This window comes from Onychostruthus taczanowskii, unplaced genomic scaffold (assembly GCF_017590055.1).
Source record: "Onychostruthus taczanowskii isolate IOZ18803 unplaced genomic scaffold, ASM1759005v1 scaffold19, whole genome shotgun sequence".
NCBI lineage: Eukaryota > Metazoa > Chordata > Aves > Passeriformes > Passeridae > Onychostruthus > Onychostruthus taczanowskii.
Genome location: NW_024499128.1, coordinates 91340 through 111108, shown reverse-complemented (window position 1 = coordinate 111108; position 19769 = coordinate 91340). Strand labels below are relative to the sequence as shown.

Here is a 19769-nt window from a genome sequence, read left to right as displayed (position 1 = left end):
CGGCGGGTTGACCACAGACCCTTTTCTGTGGGGCTCGGGGAGCTGCTGCTGCTGCTCCAAGCCAGGGAGAGGTGGGCCAGGGAAGGGGAAGCAGCTCCACGAGGGCTGATCCTGCCCTTCCAACAGAACTGCAGGACGGGTGGGTTTTCCTAAGGCGCAGCTGCAGCACTGGGCTCCTCGCCGGCTGTGCCCACTTCAGTCAGGACCAAGGCCCTCAGGCACAGCCTGTGCTTGGGAGCTGCTCCTGCACCTGGGACAAGCTGCTGCCAGCCCTGCCTGGAGCCCTGGGGAGCACAAGGCACTCTGGAGCAACCCAAACTCAAGGGCTGTCGTGGTGAAGCACCTGAGCCAGCCCACACCTCTCCTGCCACCCCCAGCTCCCCCACCCTGCACCTCCCCAGCTCAGGGTCACCACCAGCTCTGCACCAACCCTCAAGAACAATCCCAAATGTTAAACTTTCAGCAAAGCCATTTATTCCACTTTCCTGCTCCCACAGATCTCCAGGTAGGGACCCACATGAGCATCCCCAACGCCCCAGAGGGAATTCATGGCACGGCTGCCCCGTTGTGCCAGCACCCCAAGGGGAGCCTGGCCACTAACACGGGCAGAGGTGCTTGACCAGAAGCCCCGGGCCTCAGCTGTGCCCAGTGCCAACACAACCACGTCCAAGTCAAGACGGGGCATTAAAAAAATTAGATGTTTTGTTCCTTACAAATGAAAGGGGGACCTGACAGCAGCAGTTGTCCCTGAAATCAAAGCGTTATTCTAAGGCTCTGGCGCCCGCACGTAAGCACATGAACTCTCTGCAGGGGCTGTGCAGGTTGATCTGGGAAGCTCGCTAAGAGTTTAATGGCCATAAAAATAAAATCGCTTTTCCCTGCTTTAGACAAACCCAACCCCTCCGGGCTGGGCAGTGGGATCGCGTGGGCAGCCACTGCAGCCAGCCACGGGTCGGAAAGTTAGAAGTCTCTCAGCTCACCCACTTTTAATTGAGCGCCGACACGGCGGCGTCACTCCATCCCCTCGGCCTGCTCTGCCATAGCATCCGCGCCCAGCCCCACCTGCTGCTCCAGCGCCTCGGCCTCGCCCTCCAGCCCCACCAGGTGCTGCTCAGCCCCCCCGTGCAACATGCCCGGGTGCTCTGCCCTCTCTCCCAGCTCGTTGCCCGCTCTAGCCAGCTCGTTGCCCGCCTTGTGGTGTCCGGCTGCCCCTCCGGCGTGGTCGATGGCCGCCTTCTTCGGCCTCTGCGTGGCAGCCACCGCCTCGGCCAGCTTCTCCTCCGGCACCATGTTCAGGATCTTCAGGGCAAACAGGAGCTGGAACTTGGCGGTTCCTACGAAGGAGTTGGCCAGGAAGTTGGGCAGCCCGCCCATGCGATCCTTCTGGGTGTAGAGGGGGACACGGACCATGCCCATCACCTGCAACAGCACGGGCACGGCTCAGCAGGGGCCACAGCAGCGCCAGCCCCCCCGCCCCGCACCCCTCTGCCCCACACCCTCACCCAGTGCCCGCCAGCCCTCGGCCCAGGCGTGCCCTGCCCCCGTGCCAGGTTCTGCCCCTCCGTCCCACACCAGCCCCTGCCCTCGCTGCCCTCAGCCCCACTGAGCCCCTTCACTGCCCCTGCCCAAACCCCCCGGGGCCCTGCTCTGCCTGCCCAGCCCCTCAGCCCAGCCCTGGCTCTGCTCCCCCTTCTGCCCCTTCGGAGGGATCCCGCTGCCCCAGGCCACTATGGGGAGTCCCACTTTCCCCTCCATCCGTGCCCTGCGTGGTGGCACCACGGCTAACCCACGAGTCCCCCACTACCAGGCCACAACCCAGAGCCCGCTGCCTCTGCTCGCACGGCTGCCAACACCCACCGGGCGCCCCGTGGGCGCGGGGGGAGGCCCCGGCTCTCACGCTCTGCCCCGGCCCCCAGCCGGCCCTGGCTGCCCGGAGCAGGAAGGTGCCCCCCGCAGGGGAGGAACTCGGCTCACAGCGACATCACCACACCGAGGTCATGGTCCAGTCCGGGGCACTCAGCCCAGGGCAGGGGGAGATCTCCCCAGCTGCAAACGGCCCTCGCCCACATCCTGAGGCCGAGCGGTAACACGGGGCTCATCCCTGCGTGGGTGGACACCGGGAAAAGCTGGAGCTCAAGCTCGCTATGCTCTGGAGCCTGCGGCACGACCCGGCCACGGTCCCTAACGCCGATGCCGCGGGCGGTGCGGGCACCTGCCGCCGGCAGCTCTACCTGCGGTGCATTCCCCGGGCGGGCTGGCCAGGGCAGCCCGGCAGACCCAGGAGGGAAGCGGCGCCTTCCCTGGGCTAACTGAGAGCTCGCACACCCCTCCCGGGTGTCCCACCTCCATCCCGTGGTCTCGGGAATGCACCGCGCTGATCTCGATGGTGTGCAGCTCCTCCAGGGTGAGCTGCCTGGCGTAGAAGTGTGCCACCACGCGATGTGGCCCCTCTGTCAGGTGCGAGCACAGATAGTCAGCTTCCGTCAGGCGCACACAGCCTAAACCCAAGCCCAGCACCCGATTCAGACCGTCCTCCAGGGACCAGTAACGGCGATCCACGAACCCCCCGGGAAAGCCCAGCAGTCCGTCAAATCGCATCTGCATCTGCAATAGAGGCGCAGGGTGTTAATGGGGCACGGCGCGGCCCCCGGCGGGGGGCGAGGGGGCGTCACGGAGGCCTCCGGAGGAGCCGGAGGAGCGCGGGAGGCGTCGCGGCCGCTCCGTCGCGGCACCACCAGCCGGCGCATCCAGGACCATTCACCGACAGCGGCCCGGCCTCGGGGCTCCGCGCCCCGGCCGCACAAGCCCGCGGGCCCGGGGGCTCCCCCCCGGGCTCGGGCCCAGCCTGATACTACCGCCCTGAACGGGAACCACCGCGGAGCCACCGCCCCTCAGCCCGCCGCCCCCGGAGCCCGCGGCCCGACCCAGCCCAGCCCGCCCCGACCCAGCCCGAGGGCCCGCCCGCCGCCGCCCTGGTCCCAGCCCCGGCCCGGCGCGGCCTCGCCCCCCCCTCACCAGCACGGCGTAGCGCAGCGGGATGCGGCCGAACAGCATGCCCGGGTTGGGCGCGTACAGCATGGCGTGGCACGAGTGGCTCCAGCCCGGGCCGAGCCGCATCGCCTCGTACCGCGTGAGCGGTTTCAGCTCGGGCACGCCGGGCACGCCGAGAGTGGGCAGAGGCGGCAGAGCGCCCATGGCGGGCAGCGGGCCCATGGCCGCCATCGTCCCCACGGCCGCCATCGCCTCGCGCCACCGCCGCCCGCTCCGCGCACGCGCCGCGCCCACGACGCCGCGGGGGCGGGACCGCCGCCGGCCTCAGCCAATGGGAGCGCGCCGCGCGCCGCAGAGCCAATGGGCTCTCGGCGGAGCCCGCCAATCGCCGCGCGCGCCAGAGGCGGGGCGGTCGGCGGGCGGTCAATGAGGGGCGGGCGGGCTGCGCGCGCCGCTCGCCTTATTAGGGCAGCGAGGAACGCGGGGGGCCGGCGGCGCGCGCGGCCAATCCCAGCGAAGCGCGGGGGGAAGGAGGGGCGCCGAAGGGCACGCCGGGAAGGAGGCGGGGGCGGGAACGAGCGAGCCCTCCCCCTGTGCTCTTGCCACGCCCCCCGCACCAACCCCCCGCCACCTTGGCCCCGCCTCCCGCACGCCAGCCCCGCCCTCCGCTCCAGGCACGGGCCCTCAGCCCCTGGCCACGCCCCAGCGCCTCGGCCCCGCCCTCAGCCCGGCCCCGCCCCCAGCCCCTCGGTGCACACGGACGCGCGTGGCTGCTCCACGGGTTTATTACTACAAACATAGACGGGGAGGGGGGATGTGCCCCGGGACCCCCCGCAGAAGCAGAACAAGGCACACGGCGTGGGCAGCGCCGGGCTCTGCGGGAACGGGGGCGCGGGGGTCACCCCGAACGGGCTGGGACGGGGCTGACCCCCAGGGCCCCCCGTGACGGCCTCGGGGTGGGCCGGGGCTGAGCCCCGCACTCCCCCGCTCCCGCGGAGCCCCGCGCCCCGGCAAGGCGGGGAGGGCCACAGCTATGTACAGGGGCAGTGACAGCAAAGGGCTGTGCTCGGTAAGTACAAAATATACATCGGTAGTGTCCTTCATCTGCCGACTCGGACCCCAAACCCCCGCCCCGGCCCCACGGACACCTCCCACGGAGAAACACGACACCAGCCCTACCCACCGCCAGGAAACATGCACGGGCTGTGCCGAAACCGCGTCGGTGCCACACCCCGCGCTGCGTCCCGGCAGGGCCCGCGGGGCCCGGCGGCACCGGCAGGGTCCGGCCCCGCTCACGAAAGGCTCTGCTCGTCCTCCAGGTGCAGACGGGTCTGCTCGAAGAGAAGGGGCTGCGTGGGGCTGCCGGTGCCGCGGACGGGGAGCGTCTTGGTGAAGTCGGACGAGCCTGGGTGAGGACAGGGAGTTCAGTGCCAGTAACGGGAGCCCTGGCGGGGTGCTCAGCCATCCCTCCCACCCTGCACTGACCACAGGAGATGGGGCTGCGGCCAACCACTCATCCCCTCAGGCGCAGGCCGGGTGTCACGGCTGGGACACAGGACACTGAGGGGGCACGCTGCCTGCCGCAGCCCGGGAGAAGCCAGCAGGGCCTGGGTGTTCGTGGTGCCCAGGAGGCAGCAGAGCCCGCGCTCAGCAGAAGCCAGCGCGGAGGCGTTTCTGCTGCCCGGCCCGGCGTCCTGGCTCTCAAGGACAGCAGGGATGCTGTGCCAGGAATGGGAAGGGAGCGAGGACAGAGCCGGCAGTGCAGCCTGGCTGGTTTGCTGCCCCTCCTTCCCTGGCCCGTGGGCAGGACCAGCCCCATCCCCGCTCCCTGCCAGCACTCCCAGGAGGGCCCTGCTGCCCCACACAACAGGAATGCGTAAGAAGAACGAGAAGACGTACCAGCTTACTCCTCTATACCAACAGAGCAGGAATCAGGACCAAGTGCTGCCCAAGACAGGAGGGAGGAAGGCAGACAGAGAGGGAAGGAGACATTAGAGAGGTAACTCAGAACAGACTGCGACTCTACGGAAGAAAACAGGCTGCAACAACAACAGTCAGAGTGAGGAGAGCGCAGTGTCCCACGGGCGTGCTCAGAGCACGGCACACCGGGACCCTCCCTGCCGTGACAACACTGCCCCAGTCCCCCAGCTGCTGGCCCACACGGCTGCCCTCCCTCGCCCCAAAGCAGGAGCACACTTGGGAGCACACAGGAGGCCTTTGTCACACACAGCTGTGCTGGGAGCGGCTGTGGCCCAAAGAGAAGAAAGGAGGGGAAGGACAGAGACACGAGGGTGAGGGAGGAGGAGAGAGAAGGGGGCCGAGTTACCTCTGTGTAATCCCCCCTTGCCCACCGCTCGCCCTGCCCGCTGAAGCGGGAGCCCGTGCACCGGGCAGGAGCGTTCCAGCCCCATGCCAGGGCTGTGGGACACAGCTCCACAGACCCCCGGCCCCAACGGCGCGGCCGTTACCTGGCAGGAAGACATCGACCGGGGGGTCGCTCTCGGAGCGCGTCAGGCTCCGGCTCTCGCCGCAGCCGCCGTCCTGCAGCACGTCTTCCACCGAGGGCGGGCGGCTACCTGGAACCAGCCGAGAGCGCGGCCCCTCAGCCCCCAGCGCAGGCCACGGGCGCTCACGGCCAGGGTGCGTCGAGGTCTTGCATGCGAGGAAGCTCCCCAGGCCCCCTAGCCCCACTGGAGTGCCGGTCACATTGGCCCGGGTCACGGTGCCGAAGGGCCACCTCCTCACGTGCAGCCTCGTGGCACAAAGCGTGCCCATCGCTCCTCTCTCACCCCGTCCTTCTCCCCTCTAGGTGCTGACTGAGCACCAGAGACCCATCCCAAGGACCCAGAGACCCGTTCTGTGTGCCCAGTACCATGGATGTGCTCTCACCAGGACCCCAGTGGTGTCCTCACTGGTGTAAGCAGAGCTTGTGGCATGGAAATCTCTACCTGAGTAAAGCTCAGAGCAAGGCAAGATGCTTGGCAAATAAACCAGGAGACCTGTGGATTTTGCTCTCTCGGCTCTAAGAAAAGACCCTGGCACCTTTCCCTGGTGAAGAACAGAGCCTCAGAGATGGACTTAGGGGGCTGGATGTTTCTGAGCTCATTTGTTCATTCCTCAGTTGTCCCTGTTCCACCACAACAGCACTGAACACCGAGCCAAGGTCTGGGTGCACCCACACGTACCCTGCTGCACCGATGAGGCCTCCTCCATCTCTTCCCCTGCCACGCTCTGTAAGGAGGGACAGCACAGGTTACTTCTGCAGCTGGAGCCTTTGCTGTGCCATTCTCCTGCTTTGGCTTTTTCCAGGGAACTGTGCTCAGGGCCAGGGCTTGTTCCAAGGCAGGAGCAGGGGGCTACCCCAGTGCTGCAGCACCACAGGCTGGGATAGAGGGGTCTTACCAGCAGTGGGCACTGGAAGCTCCTAATGCCCAGCTCCCACCCCCGCCCCAAACACTGCTAGGCATGCCCAGGATGCTGGGGAAGGTCAGCTCTGCCATGCCTCCAGCTGAGTGGTTTTCCACTGCCAAAGAGGTGTCAGGAGCACAGGGAGTGGCTACATCCTTCCCCATGGAGCCTTAGGGGTAAACAAAGCAGCCAAGACTCTTGGCTCAGGGCAATGGTCCTTCAGGAGGCACTTCCCATGTCCCAGAAGCCCCCCAGAAGAGCTCTGGCTCAGAAGCCCCCCAGCAGAGCACACACTTACCTCTGGAGAGCTGGTTTCCCTCAGGACCAGCTCACCCCCGCTCAGCACCGCCTGCGAGTCAGAGTCCTCAGAGAGCTTCTCCTCATCCTCCTCATGGATTGGGGATGAGGGAGACCGTAGTGTGCTGCAGCAAGAGAAACTCCATTTGCAGGGAGCTGCCAGCACCCTGGGGCCTGCAGGACTTGGGGGCAGCACAAGCCAACTCTCCTGAGCAGGAGCTCAGACTGGGGAGCTGAATTCACCAGGGCCTCCAGTACTGGCTGCATGGAGAACAGCAGCAGCGGGGCAGGACAGAGCCAAGTGGTGCCAAACTCCAGCACAGCAACAAGAGGCCCAGGTCCCACGCTGCTCCTCACACTTTCAGGGCTCCCTTCCCAGGTGAAAATCTGGGCTGGAGCAGTGAGGAGTGCCAGGACAAACCCAGTCTGATCTGATCTGAACAGCCCCATATCCTCACCTAACCCCTCCATCACAGGGCCAGCAGAGGAGCCTTCAGACCAGAACTACAGGATCTCAATTCAGCACTTTGTGCTCTGAAATCCAGGTCACTTCTCTCCCCATTCCTTTGCTCCTGAGGAGCTTCATGGAAAGCTGAAATCCAATGAGGTTTGGACATCAAATGTAAATTCTAGGACTAAGTGCATTGGGAAGGAGACACTTCCATCCAAAGTCTTTACTGTGGGGGTGGTGAGGCCCTGGCACAGGTTGCCCAGAGAAGCTGTGGCTGCTCCATTCCTGGAAGTGTCCAAGACCAGGATGGAAAGAGCTTGGAGCCACCTGGGATAGTGGAAGTTGTCTGTCCACAGCAGGGAGTTGAGCTTAATGAGATGAGCTTAATGGCCCTTTCCAATGCAAACCCTTTTGTGATTCTATGATTAAATTCTCCTTGTTAGAAATCCTCTTTCTTTTGGTGACAGAGCCAGTCCTTAGGAGACACAAGCTGTAACCTCAGGCTGAACACAGGGACAATGTCCCAGTTCCCCTCCTGGCACAAGTACCTGCTGGCCTCCTAAAGTTCTGAGTTAGCTGTGCTAACAGCAGTGATGGGAGCAGCCAGAGCCCTCTCCTGGCTCCCAGTGCTTGTGGCCACCAAGCCCCAGGGCTTGCAAGGGGAGCGGACCCCACGCCCTGCTGACCTGTCTGGAGACTTGCTGCGCTTGCCCTTTTGGTGGGCACCCTCCAGGGCTCTGTCCATGGCCACGAGCGGGCGGCTGGCGGGGGGCTGCCCGTCCACCACCCCCGAGTAGGAGATCTCGTCGTACAGAGGGGCCGAGGGCAGCGAGGGCGACACCGAGCGCAGGCCGTTCAGCGCTTCCAGCAGCGAGATGGGCTCGTAGCCTGCGGGGATGTTGTCAGAGCTCTGCGGGTGACAAACGGGGGGGACGTTAGGAAAATATCACCAGGCTGGAAGCCTCCTGCTCCCCCCAGGCAGCCCATCCCCACAGCCACCTCTCCGGGCCTCCCTGGCGCCTTCCCTGGACAGCCACACATTCCCCTCAGGGCTGCAACGCTGGTGATGCTCCAGGCAGGTTACCAGAGCAGTGCTTGAGAGGTTGGGTATCCCCCTGACGTGCTTTCAAGAGCTGGGCAAGGAGGGTGAGGAAGCAGGCTCCTAAAAAGCTGCTATAAAATACGTTTGGATTTTTTTCTCCTGAAAGCTCCTCCAGTGATTCAGAGACCCTTCCAGCTCAATGAACATCCCACTTGTGCTCCCAGCCATGGAACATGCAGCTGTTTCACAGCACCACCAGTGTCACCAAGGCAGAGCTGAAGGAGGGGAGCATGTGGGCACCAGCTAAGAGATGGCTCTTGAAGCCTAGCCCAGTTCCACTTCTCCCATGTCCTCTCAGCTGCTAACACTGGCTCCATGCACAGCCACCTCTGCTAAAAGGCAGGAAAGGGATCACAAAACCACTGACCTCGTAAGGAGGAAGGAAAACCACACCACCTCCCATTCTCTCTGTAAGTCACAAAGCTGCCACTCAAAGGGACCCTTGCAAAGCCATTAAATCAACACTGGTTTAACTCCAAAAATCCTTCTGATCATAAAGACCCTGTGGACCCAGAGACAAACGGGGTTTATGCTGCAGCCCAGGAGGCCACAGGCAGCTCAACCCAGCCGGATGCAAATCAAGAGGTGACACTCCCACAGTTCAGGCTACATTAAATTGAGATGTTTCAGTCCTGTGTCCTCAAGGAGGTGGTTCTAAGTTGTACAGAGGATGGCACTGTGCTGCTAAGCCTGGCCATGAACCTCCACAGAAGCTGTGTGCCCCACGCTGCAGATGAACCTGCCCAGCAGCCTGTACCAACACAGCCCCTGATTTGGTGAGAGCTGACTCACCTTGGTCACAGGAGGAGTTAGAGCTGATGGGGAGCGGCACCAGTACATCCCAGTACTGGTCCTGTGAGTGTTGTGAGCTTTGAAGATAAAGAGCTCAGCTAAACAAGGAATGGGTTCCCAGCTGCTGTCAGCTGTAGCTGGTGGGGCCAAAAGCCATCTCCAAAAAACTTTTCATCTGCAGACAGCAGCCCAGCTGTGCTATTCTGTGTACAGAAAAGTCAGGGAGACGAACTCCCCTGGATTCCTGTTTGGGGCTTTTTCTCCTGGCTGTGCAGAGCAGGCCCTGAGGGTTCAAAGACTGCCTGGTGCTGTGCTGAAAGTTCAGGTTGCACGGCACAGCTCAGAGCCTGGAGGAGGATTTCCCAGCCCATGGCTAGGACACCCTCACTGGGACACCACTCCCTTCTGGGACACTCACACCACACCCAGGAACACTGCCAGTCCCTGTGGGAGCCTTGCAGAGAGCCAGGTCATGCCAGAATGGGTTCAAACCTGAACCAGCACCAGGTTTGCTCCAGACCTTCAAGCCCAGCAAGCCGTGTTCCTGCAAGGCCGAGCATCTGAGGCGGCTTGAGCAAAAGAAAACTGCAACTTCCTTGACAGAGATGACAGCCACGGCTGCATTTGATGGGAGTAAACAAAGAGGGCACAAGCAGCCTGCCTGGCCTGGGGGCTTCCTCAGGTTTCTCCTTCCCAGCTCCTGGACCCCACAATTGCCATTCATGCTGTCCCCAGCACAGCAGTCCAGTTACACACTGCCAAACTCGCTCAGAGGGTCCCCAGCCAAGACAAGCTCCATCCTTCCTGTTCCTGAAAAAGCAAACCAGCCTGTCACAGCCAGTGCTCCTGGATGCAAGACCAGCTCCAGCTGCACCTCTGCATGCCAGCACCACAAACCACACCAAGATGTGCCCACACCAAACTGCCAAGGGGATGAGGTAAGTGCAAGGAAGCTTTTGGGTGAGCTGTGGGACTGCAGCTTGCCCACAGTCCTAAGAAGCTGTGAAAACATCTTGGCCAGGAACCATAAATCAGCCAGGAGACAGTCCCTGAGAGTCAGCATCAGACCCCTGTGCCAAGCTTGCTTGCTCCTCCACAGGCAAACCAGGGATGTCAGTGATTATCTGTGCAGGGTGTGAGCATCTCACTGCCAATGTGAAGGACGTGGAGTGTCACAGCCTGGCAGGGGCACAGGCCAAACCCAGCGTGTCAGCAAGCCCTCGTGTGTGACACTGCCACGTGCAGGTGACACCGCTGGCAGAGAGCTGCCAAGTGCAACCAGCAGAGTCCACTTACTGTTCTTCCTTCCCTCCTAGGCTTCCTGCTGGGCAGGGAGACAGAGCTCACCTTAAGGGGTTTAAAGGGGTGCTGTCAAGAGAAAACCATGTTTTAAAGAAGTTGTTTCTTGAGGTTAAGTGACAGGAAGAGACACACAGCATCTCCTCACCTCTCTGCAGGTGACAGCACCCGTGTCCTCCACACACCACACTCTGCTTCACAACCCTCAGGCCTTCACCACCCTATTCCTCAGCCCCAGCCGAAGGCAGCAGAGGGCAGATGGATAAAGACAACTTTTTTCTGTGACAGTATCTGTTCCCATGAAAGCCTGTAGGATGGTCTAGATGCACTTGTCCTTCTCCTCACTCTAATCTCAGTGTCTCACCAGAGCCAGCCGTGCAACAGTGCTGCTCAGGCGAGGAGATGCTGCCCTTACCACACTGGGACATGCAACTGGGCCCTGAGGCCACCAGCATGACACTTCCCATCACACACTCCCTCAGATGCATGCCAAGACACCCAGGGAAGCTGCCACAAGGAGGCCTTTCTACTCCCATGCTGGGAATCCCAGTGCCAAGGGCATTTCATCTGTATGCTGCCACAGAGATGTGTTTGCAAGTCAAATTGGAACCCCTCTGCCCTGTTTTCACAGCTCCCACTCTGTCATGCCCAGAGTCTGCCACTTTTCTGTTGGGCCAGGCAACAAGAAACCTTCTCATCCTGAGATTTCTGTGGATTTGTTTCCTCTAGTCCAGTTGTGTTGATAAGAAAAGGCAGCACTGCTTGGGCAGCCCTCAGAGGAGGGTGTGACCAAGCCTCCTGAGGTCCCAGCCATCAGTCCAAGCAACTCCTGCACCCAGCAGCTGCTTGCCCCGGCTGAGACCAACGGCCAGGCTTTGCACAGGGGTCAGCAAGTACTCACAGAGTGCTCATCATGGTCCACACTCTGTGCCAGGACAGGGCTGAACGACACCGGCGACAGAGCCCCCGGCTTCTTCCTCACCGCCCGGATCTGCAGCAGGGCACGGAAGGCTAGGAGAGAACAGGAGGTGGTGACTGCCCAGCCCAGCAGGGCCAGGCCATGCCAGAGCTCCTGCTTTGCACAAACACACTGTGGGCACGAAGGAGCTCCCCTGTGCATGGGGAGTGGGGCCATGGAGCACCCCAAAGCTGAGTGATGGGGTCGGGCTCCCATTGATCTACACAGGGAAGGGATCTGCTGGCTGAAAAAGTCTGGGTGCACAGAGCCCTTGTGGAGAACAGGCACTGCCTGCCCCACTATAGTCATGGACAGGGTACTTCAGCTACTCTACAAGAGTATAGGCCCGAGAAGCTTCCCTTAAGGGTAGGTCACAACAACACAGTAAGAAAAACGTGAGCTCAGCCTCAGGAGTGCACTGCCTGCTACAGGTTGGGTGGGGGACTTATTAAATCCCCTTTGGGCTCCTTCAGACCCCACAAACCTCAGCCCTGGGGTCTAGCTGGGGCGGTGAAAGGCTCCAACTGAAAGGCTAGTGGCTGTACTCTTGTCTCCAGCACAGTCACCCCTCAGTCCTCCCACCACCAGAGCTTTGATCTCCGCTCCCTGCAGATCTCTTCTATCTGCAGATCTTTAACGTTGCTTGTTCCTCTCTGCCAAGGGCGCATACAAACGAGCCAGACATCTGTTCTGATGCAGCTGTGAGAACCTGCCAGGCATGTTCCTAGTTCTTGTTGCACCTAGCCCCTTCAAGATCAGCCTGGAGCCAAAGAACAGAGGTACAAATCTATCCTTGCTGTCTCTGCACTCCCCAGAAACAGATTCCCAGGAAGTCTGAGATGGGGGCACTTTCCAAACAAATACAACCTACTCCCCTATAGCCTGCAGATGGGACAATGCTGTTCCTGTGTTTTATGATGTGCTACTTGTAGTCAAAGCTGTCTGGCACTTCCTCTGGTGAGATCTTGCTTTTGGTTACTGCTCTTTGCCATGTTTAGACTGTTTGGATTTAATTTCTCAGACCAAACATCTGTCTTAGGCTCTTTATTTCTTTCCCTGAGAATTAGAAACAATCAAATACCTCAGAGACCAGGGGATAAAACACACACTCTGCCCTTCCAGCAGAAACACACAATTCTCAAGGGCCTCCTGTACCTCTGTGTTTCTGAAAAAACACAGAATTCAGCAAATGCTGCCTGAGTGTTAAAACATGTATTTAAGTTTTTCCATCTTTTGGGAGCTGAGCAATACAGGGGTTAAGCAAATCCTCCTAACTCCTGGCAGAGCAAAAGACTCCAAACTGACTGTTATCTCATCCCTGCCTCCTGGTGAAATCTGGGTAAGGCTGTCAGAAGATAAAAAAAAAAATCATGCTATGTACTTGGACACCCCTCCAGTGGTGCTGGCTGCTCTCTCAGCCAGATACCCTCAGGACAAAGCTTCTCCATCCCTTCCTTTGGGGGATTTTCCATCATCTTCACCAAAACACAAGAACTGCTGACATGGCACAGCTCAGAGCACCTGCACCTTCAGATCCACCCCAGGGGCAGGGTGAGTGAAGAGAGCCCTTCTCCTCCAGTGCTGAGCCTTGGGGTTGGGTACTGAGAAGAGGCTCCTCCTCCCAGGGCAGGGGCCGGTGTCTCAGGTTGGAAATGGGGGTTTGTATTCTACTCCTGTCTGATGGGGCACTTATCTCAGGCTCCTGCCTCCCTCAGCAGACACCTGTCTGTTCAAACCAGGACACCAGGGCACTCAGAGCCTGCAGATGGGGCAGGGGCCGGCCTGGCCGGGGCACTCACGCAGGCGGCAGATGGGGCAGTTGTTGGCCTGGTAGCGCAGGGTGTCGGCGCAGGAGTTGCAGAGGCAGAGGTGGCGGCAGGGCAGGATCAGGGTGTCCCGCAGGTCCGACAGGCACACCACGCACTCGTTGCTGTTGTCGCTGTTCTCGTCATCTGAAGGCTGCAAGGAGAGGCAAAGGGTTGGCAGGGCAGTGGTGGGGGCTATGCCAAGCTGCCAAAGGACAGGAGCCTGGGGGAATTTCCCACCCTAAAGTCTGGAAATTCTCTTTTTGCAGTTCTCAGCAGGGGTTCCTCAAGGAGAGCAAACTGTAGCCCACGCAGCCCGGCTCACGCTCCTTCCTCTCAGGGTACTGCACTGTGAATTCATGGCAGAGTTGTCCTTCCCCACAGCCATGTTCTGTTCAGAGGGGACCCATTTTGGGGTAGGGAGCCCCTTGACTGCAGCTGACCAGGAACAAGCTCCTGCCTCCCATCCTGGTGGCTCCAGGGTCAACAGGGAAGTGAACTCTTTGGCACTCTGGCCTTTCTTCCCCACAGACAGAGCAGCCCCACAAGGAGCTGTGTGCTGCCTGTTGTTCCAGCCATGTCTAGCCCAGCTTCCACAGGTGCCCTGAGCAAGTGAGTGATTCTCCTGCATCTCCTGTGCTGGCACAAGCTCTGGTGCAGCTGCAGGAGAACCAGCCCAGGGCACTCAGCTGCTCTCAGCTACCCTGGTAAAAGGCTCAGTGTGCACCCATTCAACATGAACATGTTTCACACCCATATTTCTCAGAGCCCCACAAACTGGATCACAACCACTGATCAAGATGGGAGAGAAACTCCCTCTCCAGCCACAAGACTGACACCAGAAAACTCCAGTCTCCCCACTGATGTCACAGAAGTTGTGCCAGAGCCCACCACAATGACCCAGGATGGGCACCCTCCACCTTCACCTGGGGCTAACATGTGCTAGACCATGAGCAACCTCGGTGTAAACAGCATTTGATGCTGCTGCCACATCCTCACCCAGCCTTTTTTTTTAAGGGAGAGCAGGCTCTTTGCTATCCCACTCACATGGTTTGCTGAATAAGGAAGAACAAAAATGGCCCCAGGCCACTTGTCTGATAGGCCAGGAACATGGGATTGCTGGATCACGAGAATCCTCACAAGACCCAAAAAGAAGCCCTCAATCCTGTTAATTCCCTCCCTCAATACCATGCAAGTAAAACCTTGGAAAACACTTCTCTCTCCTGCCTCTTCAGGTGCTACCTGTTGGCACAGGCAGATAGGGATCACAGGATGCTCTGGGCAGGGCACTGGAGAGGAAATCCTGCTTGTCTTGCTCCACTGTGTGCAAATAGTGCACTCCACATCCCGGAGCCGTGTGATCCCAAGGCCAGCACTGGGTACACTCCACAGCCCAGGTGGCAGCAAAGGGCAGCTCTACCAAGGCTAAAGGAAGAATAAAGCAGTCACACAACCTGTGCAGGGCTGTGCAGCAGGCTGGGATCCAGCAACAGCTCCTGCCTCAAGATGGGATGTTTCTGGTTACGGCATTTACATATACATCCCTTAGGAGTGCTGTGCTCCCTCCTGCTGAGGAATGCAAGAGGAATGTCTCTGGACACTGGCAAGCCCCAGAGAGCTCAGTTCTCTGGAACACTACTGGAACATGCAGAACCCTCAACCAGAACATGGAGGAACCACAAGAGCAAAGCACAGACACCAGGCACGACTGCCTTGACTGCAGAGAGACAGCAACAGTGGCTCTCTACAAGCCCTAAAAATCAGTGCTCTGACACACCCCTGGGGCACTGATACCTTTCTCTCCTAGCAATCCCAGCCACAGGGAACATCCTCAAAAGCCTCATGCTGCCTAAAATTACCTCAGCACAACTCCACTGTTTGGGCCTGACACCAGGGATGGTCTGTCACCCCTGGGCTTTTTGGGTGCCTGCAGGAATCACACAGCTTGGACTCTGGGAAGCACCTCCACATTGCCCTGACAATCCCCATCATTAAGCTCAAAAGCAGAAGGTCCAGGCTGGAAACTCCCAGCTGAGGAAGCCTCCTTTACCTTGGTCTCCTGGTTGTTTTTGTTCTCGATGCCGTAGATCTCCTGCAGCAGGTAGCTCACCCGGTCAACCTAGGGGAGAACACCACAGCTGGAGTGACAGCTGCTCTGTCCTTACTGGTTTATGACCACCTTCCCTCCCTCCCTGTGTCAAATGTCACTATAGCTCCCCTATACTGACATGAAAAAGGTAACAGAAACAAATATTGCAAAGGACAGCTGGGAGAATGAAGCTCTCCTTGCTCAAAAAGTAGAGTCCATCCTGCCTGGTCTGAGCAGAGAGTAACAGAAGTGGCTAGCTGGGCTATCAAGATAATCTAAAAACAAGTACTCTGCTTGTCCCAGACGTTGGGAATACACACCCACAGCTCAAATAATCCAGAGGCAATCAGCCTTCTACACTCCTCTCCTCTGTGAGGTCCTGGTTAACTTCAACCAAGATAAACTTCCATCCATTTTTGCAACCTCAGAGGATGGGCTGTGTCAACAGCTCCTTCCTGGCATACCAGTGGCAGCACATCACCTCCCTGCTCATCCCCTGGGAGCATAAGGTTAAGCTACTGAGGACAGACAAACTGTGTCCCTCAGCATGAGGAGCACTCAAGGAATAACTCTGTGTTAGTGCAATGTCATTTACTGCCACCCCCAGGCCCTTGGTGGCATCTCTAAATTGGGGGTGTGGTGGCAGAAGGTGCTTGAGGCACAGGTGGAAGTTGCTCAGAGCCTCAGCCTGGGACAATTCCAAGCCATGACTTCTGCAAACTGGCAGCTGCCTGCAAACCCCACTGAGCAGCTGAATTTCAGCACTGAGGCTGATTCAGTCAAGATTCAGTCCTGTTAAACATCTTTACTGATGATCTGGATGAGGGGATCAGATGTACCCTCAGTAAGTTCACAGACAACACAAAGTTTGGTGGGAGTGTTTATCTGCTGGATGGTAGGAAGGCTCTGCAGAAGGATCTGTAACACCAGGGGAGGCTCAGGTTGGGTACCAGGAGGAATTTCTTCACGGAAGGGGTTGTTAAACAGTGCAAGAGGCTGCCCAGGAGGTGATGAGTCACCATCCCTGGGGGTGTTCAAGGAACGACTGGGATGGGTGGAATGGTGGGATCAGTCACAGGATGGACTCGATGATCTTGCAGCTCTTTCCCAACCTAAATCTGTGATTCCGTGATCTGGTGCTACACAGCAGCTTCCCCAGAGCAGGATGTGTTCCTCCACAGAAAGCCTCACAACAGGTAAAAGGGTGAGGGGGTTGCAAGGTACCAAACAGGCACATCTCACAAAAAGTGGGAGGAAACACTTTCCTGCCATCTCCAGTAGCTGTCCAGCTCCCAACATGCAGTGCCACCAGCACCCCATGATAAAAAGAGCTCATCAATCCCAGGGCCTCTGTAATTTCCATGTCAAACTGGCTCCTCTCCCTCTCCTCTCCCCTCTCCAAAGAGGAGTGGCTTTGCCATGGCATTCCAGTGTGGCAGAAGGTGACACATGGCAAAGTGGGGGCAGGAGCTGACTGTACCCAGCCCGTTTGCCAGTTCAGAAGTGCTCTGAGCTGGGACACAGCAGTGATAACAAACTAATTCCAGAGTGTCCCTGTGTAACTCAGTGTGCAGCTCACAGACACTCTGTTCTAGGCCTGCATTTCATGGCAATGAGATCAGCTGTTGTACTGCTGAGCAAAACCCTCTGCAGCGGCTCACAACTCACCCAGGAAGTTTGGGAACAATTATGTGGGAGATATTCTTTTGTAACTTGGCATTTCAAAGAGAGCCTTGTTCCAGCATCCTGACTCCTCAGAGGATCATGATGAGCGACTGTAAGTGCAGAAGTTGTCAGCTCAAAGCACAGCAGAGGTCAGGAAGAAAGAGGCCTGAGTCTCTGTAGGAGTCTGTGTTCCTTTTGACTTCTTCCCTCTAAAAATCCTGAGGAGCTTCTGTCCCAGTAGGGAAAGGGTGAGCAGTGCAACAAAGCTCTTCCTGGGAAGAACTCTAGGTTTTCAGAGTGGGAGTAATTCCGAAGGAGCAGGTGGTTGTACACAATTCTTCACCTTCATGCTTCTCCAACCCATTCCACACCATGTCATCCTTCCAAAAGCTTCTGCTGCCATTTACAGCCTGGCCAAGTCACTGGCCAAGCCCAGGTCATGGTTTTCTGCTGACCCAACTGTTTGTATTCACCCATGCTGACTTTCTTCAGACAGGTTGGTGCTTACACTACAACTGATCAGCTCATGCCCTGCTGCTTCCTGATCAATGCCCACAAAAGGTACCCACAACCCTGGCAATGGCAGGGAGGGGAAGGCAAAAGAAAAGTAGGGATGGCAAAGCACGTACAGTGTTATACAGATGGTTTACTCCAGACTCTACACCTCTGCTCTGTTCTCCTAAGGGTGCAGATGCTATCTCAGTTTCAGTGGTGCTGTTTGTTTTTCCAAATGCCATCTTGAACTATGATTACTGACAGTGCTTGTAGCTCTTTTCTGACCCAGGGACTCAAATTAACATCTTACAGCAAAGAGTGTCTTATTAAGGCACTTAATGACCTTCTTGGTAGCAAAAGGTACTTAATTCAAATCAGAAACCCCTAGCTATCAAGTAAGCAGATGAAGTGAAACTCATTTAAAGCTAAAACACAGCACACAGCTAAACCTGAAAGGATCAACCACCAAAATTTCACCTCTTTCTTGAAGACATTTCAAACTGATCCTTGCAGCACAATCACTACCAGATTTCTTTTCAGAAGCTGAAATTCTTGACAATCTTACTTATGTATTTCTGGCTATGCAGGACTGGATGCAATCTCAATTGATAAGACACTTCTTTCCCAGCTTCTTACCCAGCTTCTGCACATCACACCACACCAGGATAGGGGACAAAATGGCAAAATGAAGGGTTGCCAGCACCTTGCTGCCTTTGCTTACAATATCAGAGCTAAGGAAGTGAGATCTCAGGCTCTCAATGAACACCAAACCCCCCCTCTGGGTACAGCCAGGCACTTCACCAGCAAGTCTTTAAGAGCAGAAAGGAAACAGGTACTTACGATCTGCTTCTGTTTTAGTGGTTTCACAGAAAAACTGCCATCAACGTGCTAGCAGGGAAAAAAGGGCATTAAAGCATTAAACAGCTGCATTAAATAGTGTACAAATAACAGTATTAAATAGTGTACAAATCAGAATGAGCTCATTTCAGAGCTGGTGCCTGCTAACTAAGGGGACAGTGGGATGTGTATCAGCCTGGATGGCAGCAGTCCCTCCCAGCAGAGTTAGTGGAACAGGGTATTGGGGGGCTACTGGTCTGCTCCAGTGCAGAGCCAGGTGGACTTGGCTCAAGTTAAACCTGGCTGAAGTGGGTCAGAGCCCACACAAAACTCCCCTGGCACACTTTCAGGCTGCAAGCAGTCCAACTGGGTGCAGACACTTCTTCAGCCAGTCCAGCAAGACTTGGTGGGGGATATTTGTTAACACCCTAAGTAACACCAAGTGGCAGAGCAAGGGGCTGTCATGAGGCTGAGAACAAGGTTTGTCCACTGGATGGAGTCAGAAACAGGTCCCATGTGCTCCACATCCTCAGAGCTGTGAGCCTTTCATTTGCTCAGTGGCAGCAGGAACAGCTGGAACAATTCTGTGCATGCCTGGTGCCAGAATTAGTGATGGAAGTAGTGTGCCAGTTCTACTTCCCCATCGTCCACAAGGACCGCTAAAGAAACCAACTCCCCTGCCACAGCCTAGAGAGCAGCAAAGGAGACTCAGGGGATGCTCCAGCAGGTCCTGTGAACAGCTGCAGGTCTGCAGGAGTCCCAGAAGGAAGGGACAACAACATCACACCCCAGACAAAACAGTCCTGTTTTCAGGCAAACAATTTCTGCCTTTGGAGGAGCTGCAAGGTCAGACTACACACGGGACCCAAGGTTATTCTTCTGATCTTAAAGATACATACAAATAGCAAGTTACCAAGTCCTGCTGGTCTGTTTTTCCTCTGAACAAGCCCTGGGGATCAGCAGTGCTCATTTATCAAGGACCTCCCCTGGATTTATGGACCTACACTTCAAAAGCTGCAATTACTTTAAGGATGGGGAATGTATTTTAACCAAACAGGGAAGATGAAGAACTCAACATGTACTTTGCCTTGTGACTTTTTATTAAAAGGGAGATTTTAATCTTGTTTTAAGCATCTTCAGTGGAAGATGAGAGATAAGAAGTGGCTGAAGTATGACTGAAGGATTCCAGTGTGTTGTTTTTGCACATTAGCCAGAGGAAACTGCAATAACATCCCTGCCCTGGTCCTAGGGGTGCTGCAGCTGACTCCATCTCATTTCTGACAGATGTCCAATTGCCAGGAGTGAAGCTACCTACAAAGCCAGTGCTCAGAGCAGCCTTTCTAACACGGAAAACTCACTTTCTTCACAGATCAAGTCCAACAAAAAAAGCAACCTAGAATACTTAGAGCATCTTCCAGCCATATGCTTCCTTAGGACTGACTGTGCTTGCCATGCCCTCTGACTCAGCTTGTCACCATCCACATTCTCCACCTCAGAGGAACAGAATCAGGACCTGGCAGGGACCAGGCACACTGAGATACAGAAGTCAGCCACCTGCCAGCTGGGAAGTGGGGAATTTC

The 19769-nt window shown here is 57.5% G+C and overlaps 2 protein-coding genes across 6 annotated transcripts in view; both read right to left on the bottom strand.

The window, feature by feature from the left end:
* Positions 1-451: 451 nt before the first annotated feature.
* Positions 452-3287, bottom strand: NUDT16L1 (nudix hydrolase 16 like 1). Its single transcript, XM_041402031.1, has 3 exons — positions 3016-3287; positions 2344-2604; positions 452-1419 (listed from the first exon to the last, which is right to left on the bottom strand). The coding sequence occupies exons 1-3, from the start codon at positions 3238-3240 to the stop codon at positions 1012-1014; spliced, it is 894 nt and encodes a 297-aa protein (XP_041257965.1). The 5' UTR covers positions 3241-3287; the 3' UTR covers positions 452-1011.
* Positions 3288-3760: 473 nt separating this feature from the next.
* Positions 3761-19769, bottom strand: part of MGRN1 (mahogunin ring finger 1) — a 49612-nt gene continuing 33603 nt past the window's right edge. Inside the window, exons 8-18 of one of the 5 annotated variants that reach the window (XM_041402026.1) lie at positions 18193-18240; positions 15154-15222; positions 13098-13257; positions 11242-11351; positions 10338-10409; positions 7834-8057; positions 6698-6821; positions 6177-6222; positions 5460-5567; positions 4891-4935; positions 3761-4396 (exon numbers count right to left, since the gene is read on the bottom strand). In XM_041402026.1, coding sequence (XP_041257960.1) covers positions 4895-4935; positions 5460-5567; positions 6177-6222; positions 6698-6821; positions 7834-8057; positions 10338-10409; positions 11242-11351; positions 13098-13257; positions 15154-15222; positions 18193-18240 — 1002 coding nt within the window. In that variant the 3' untranslated portion in view covers positions 3761-4396; positions 4891-4894. The remainder of the gene's footprint in view (positions 4397-4890; positions 4936-5459; positions 5568-6176; positions 6223-6697; positions 6822-7833; positions 8058-10337; positions 10410-11241; positions 11352-13097; positions 13258-15153; positions 15223-18192; positions 18241-19769) is intronic. The other 4 variants (XM_041402029.1, XM_041402025.1, XM_041402030.1 and 1 more) reach the window with 4 other exon arrangements.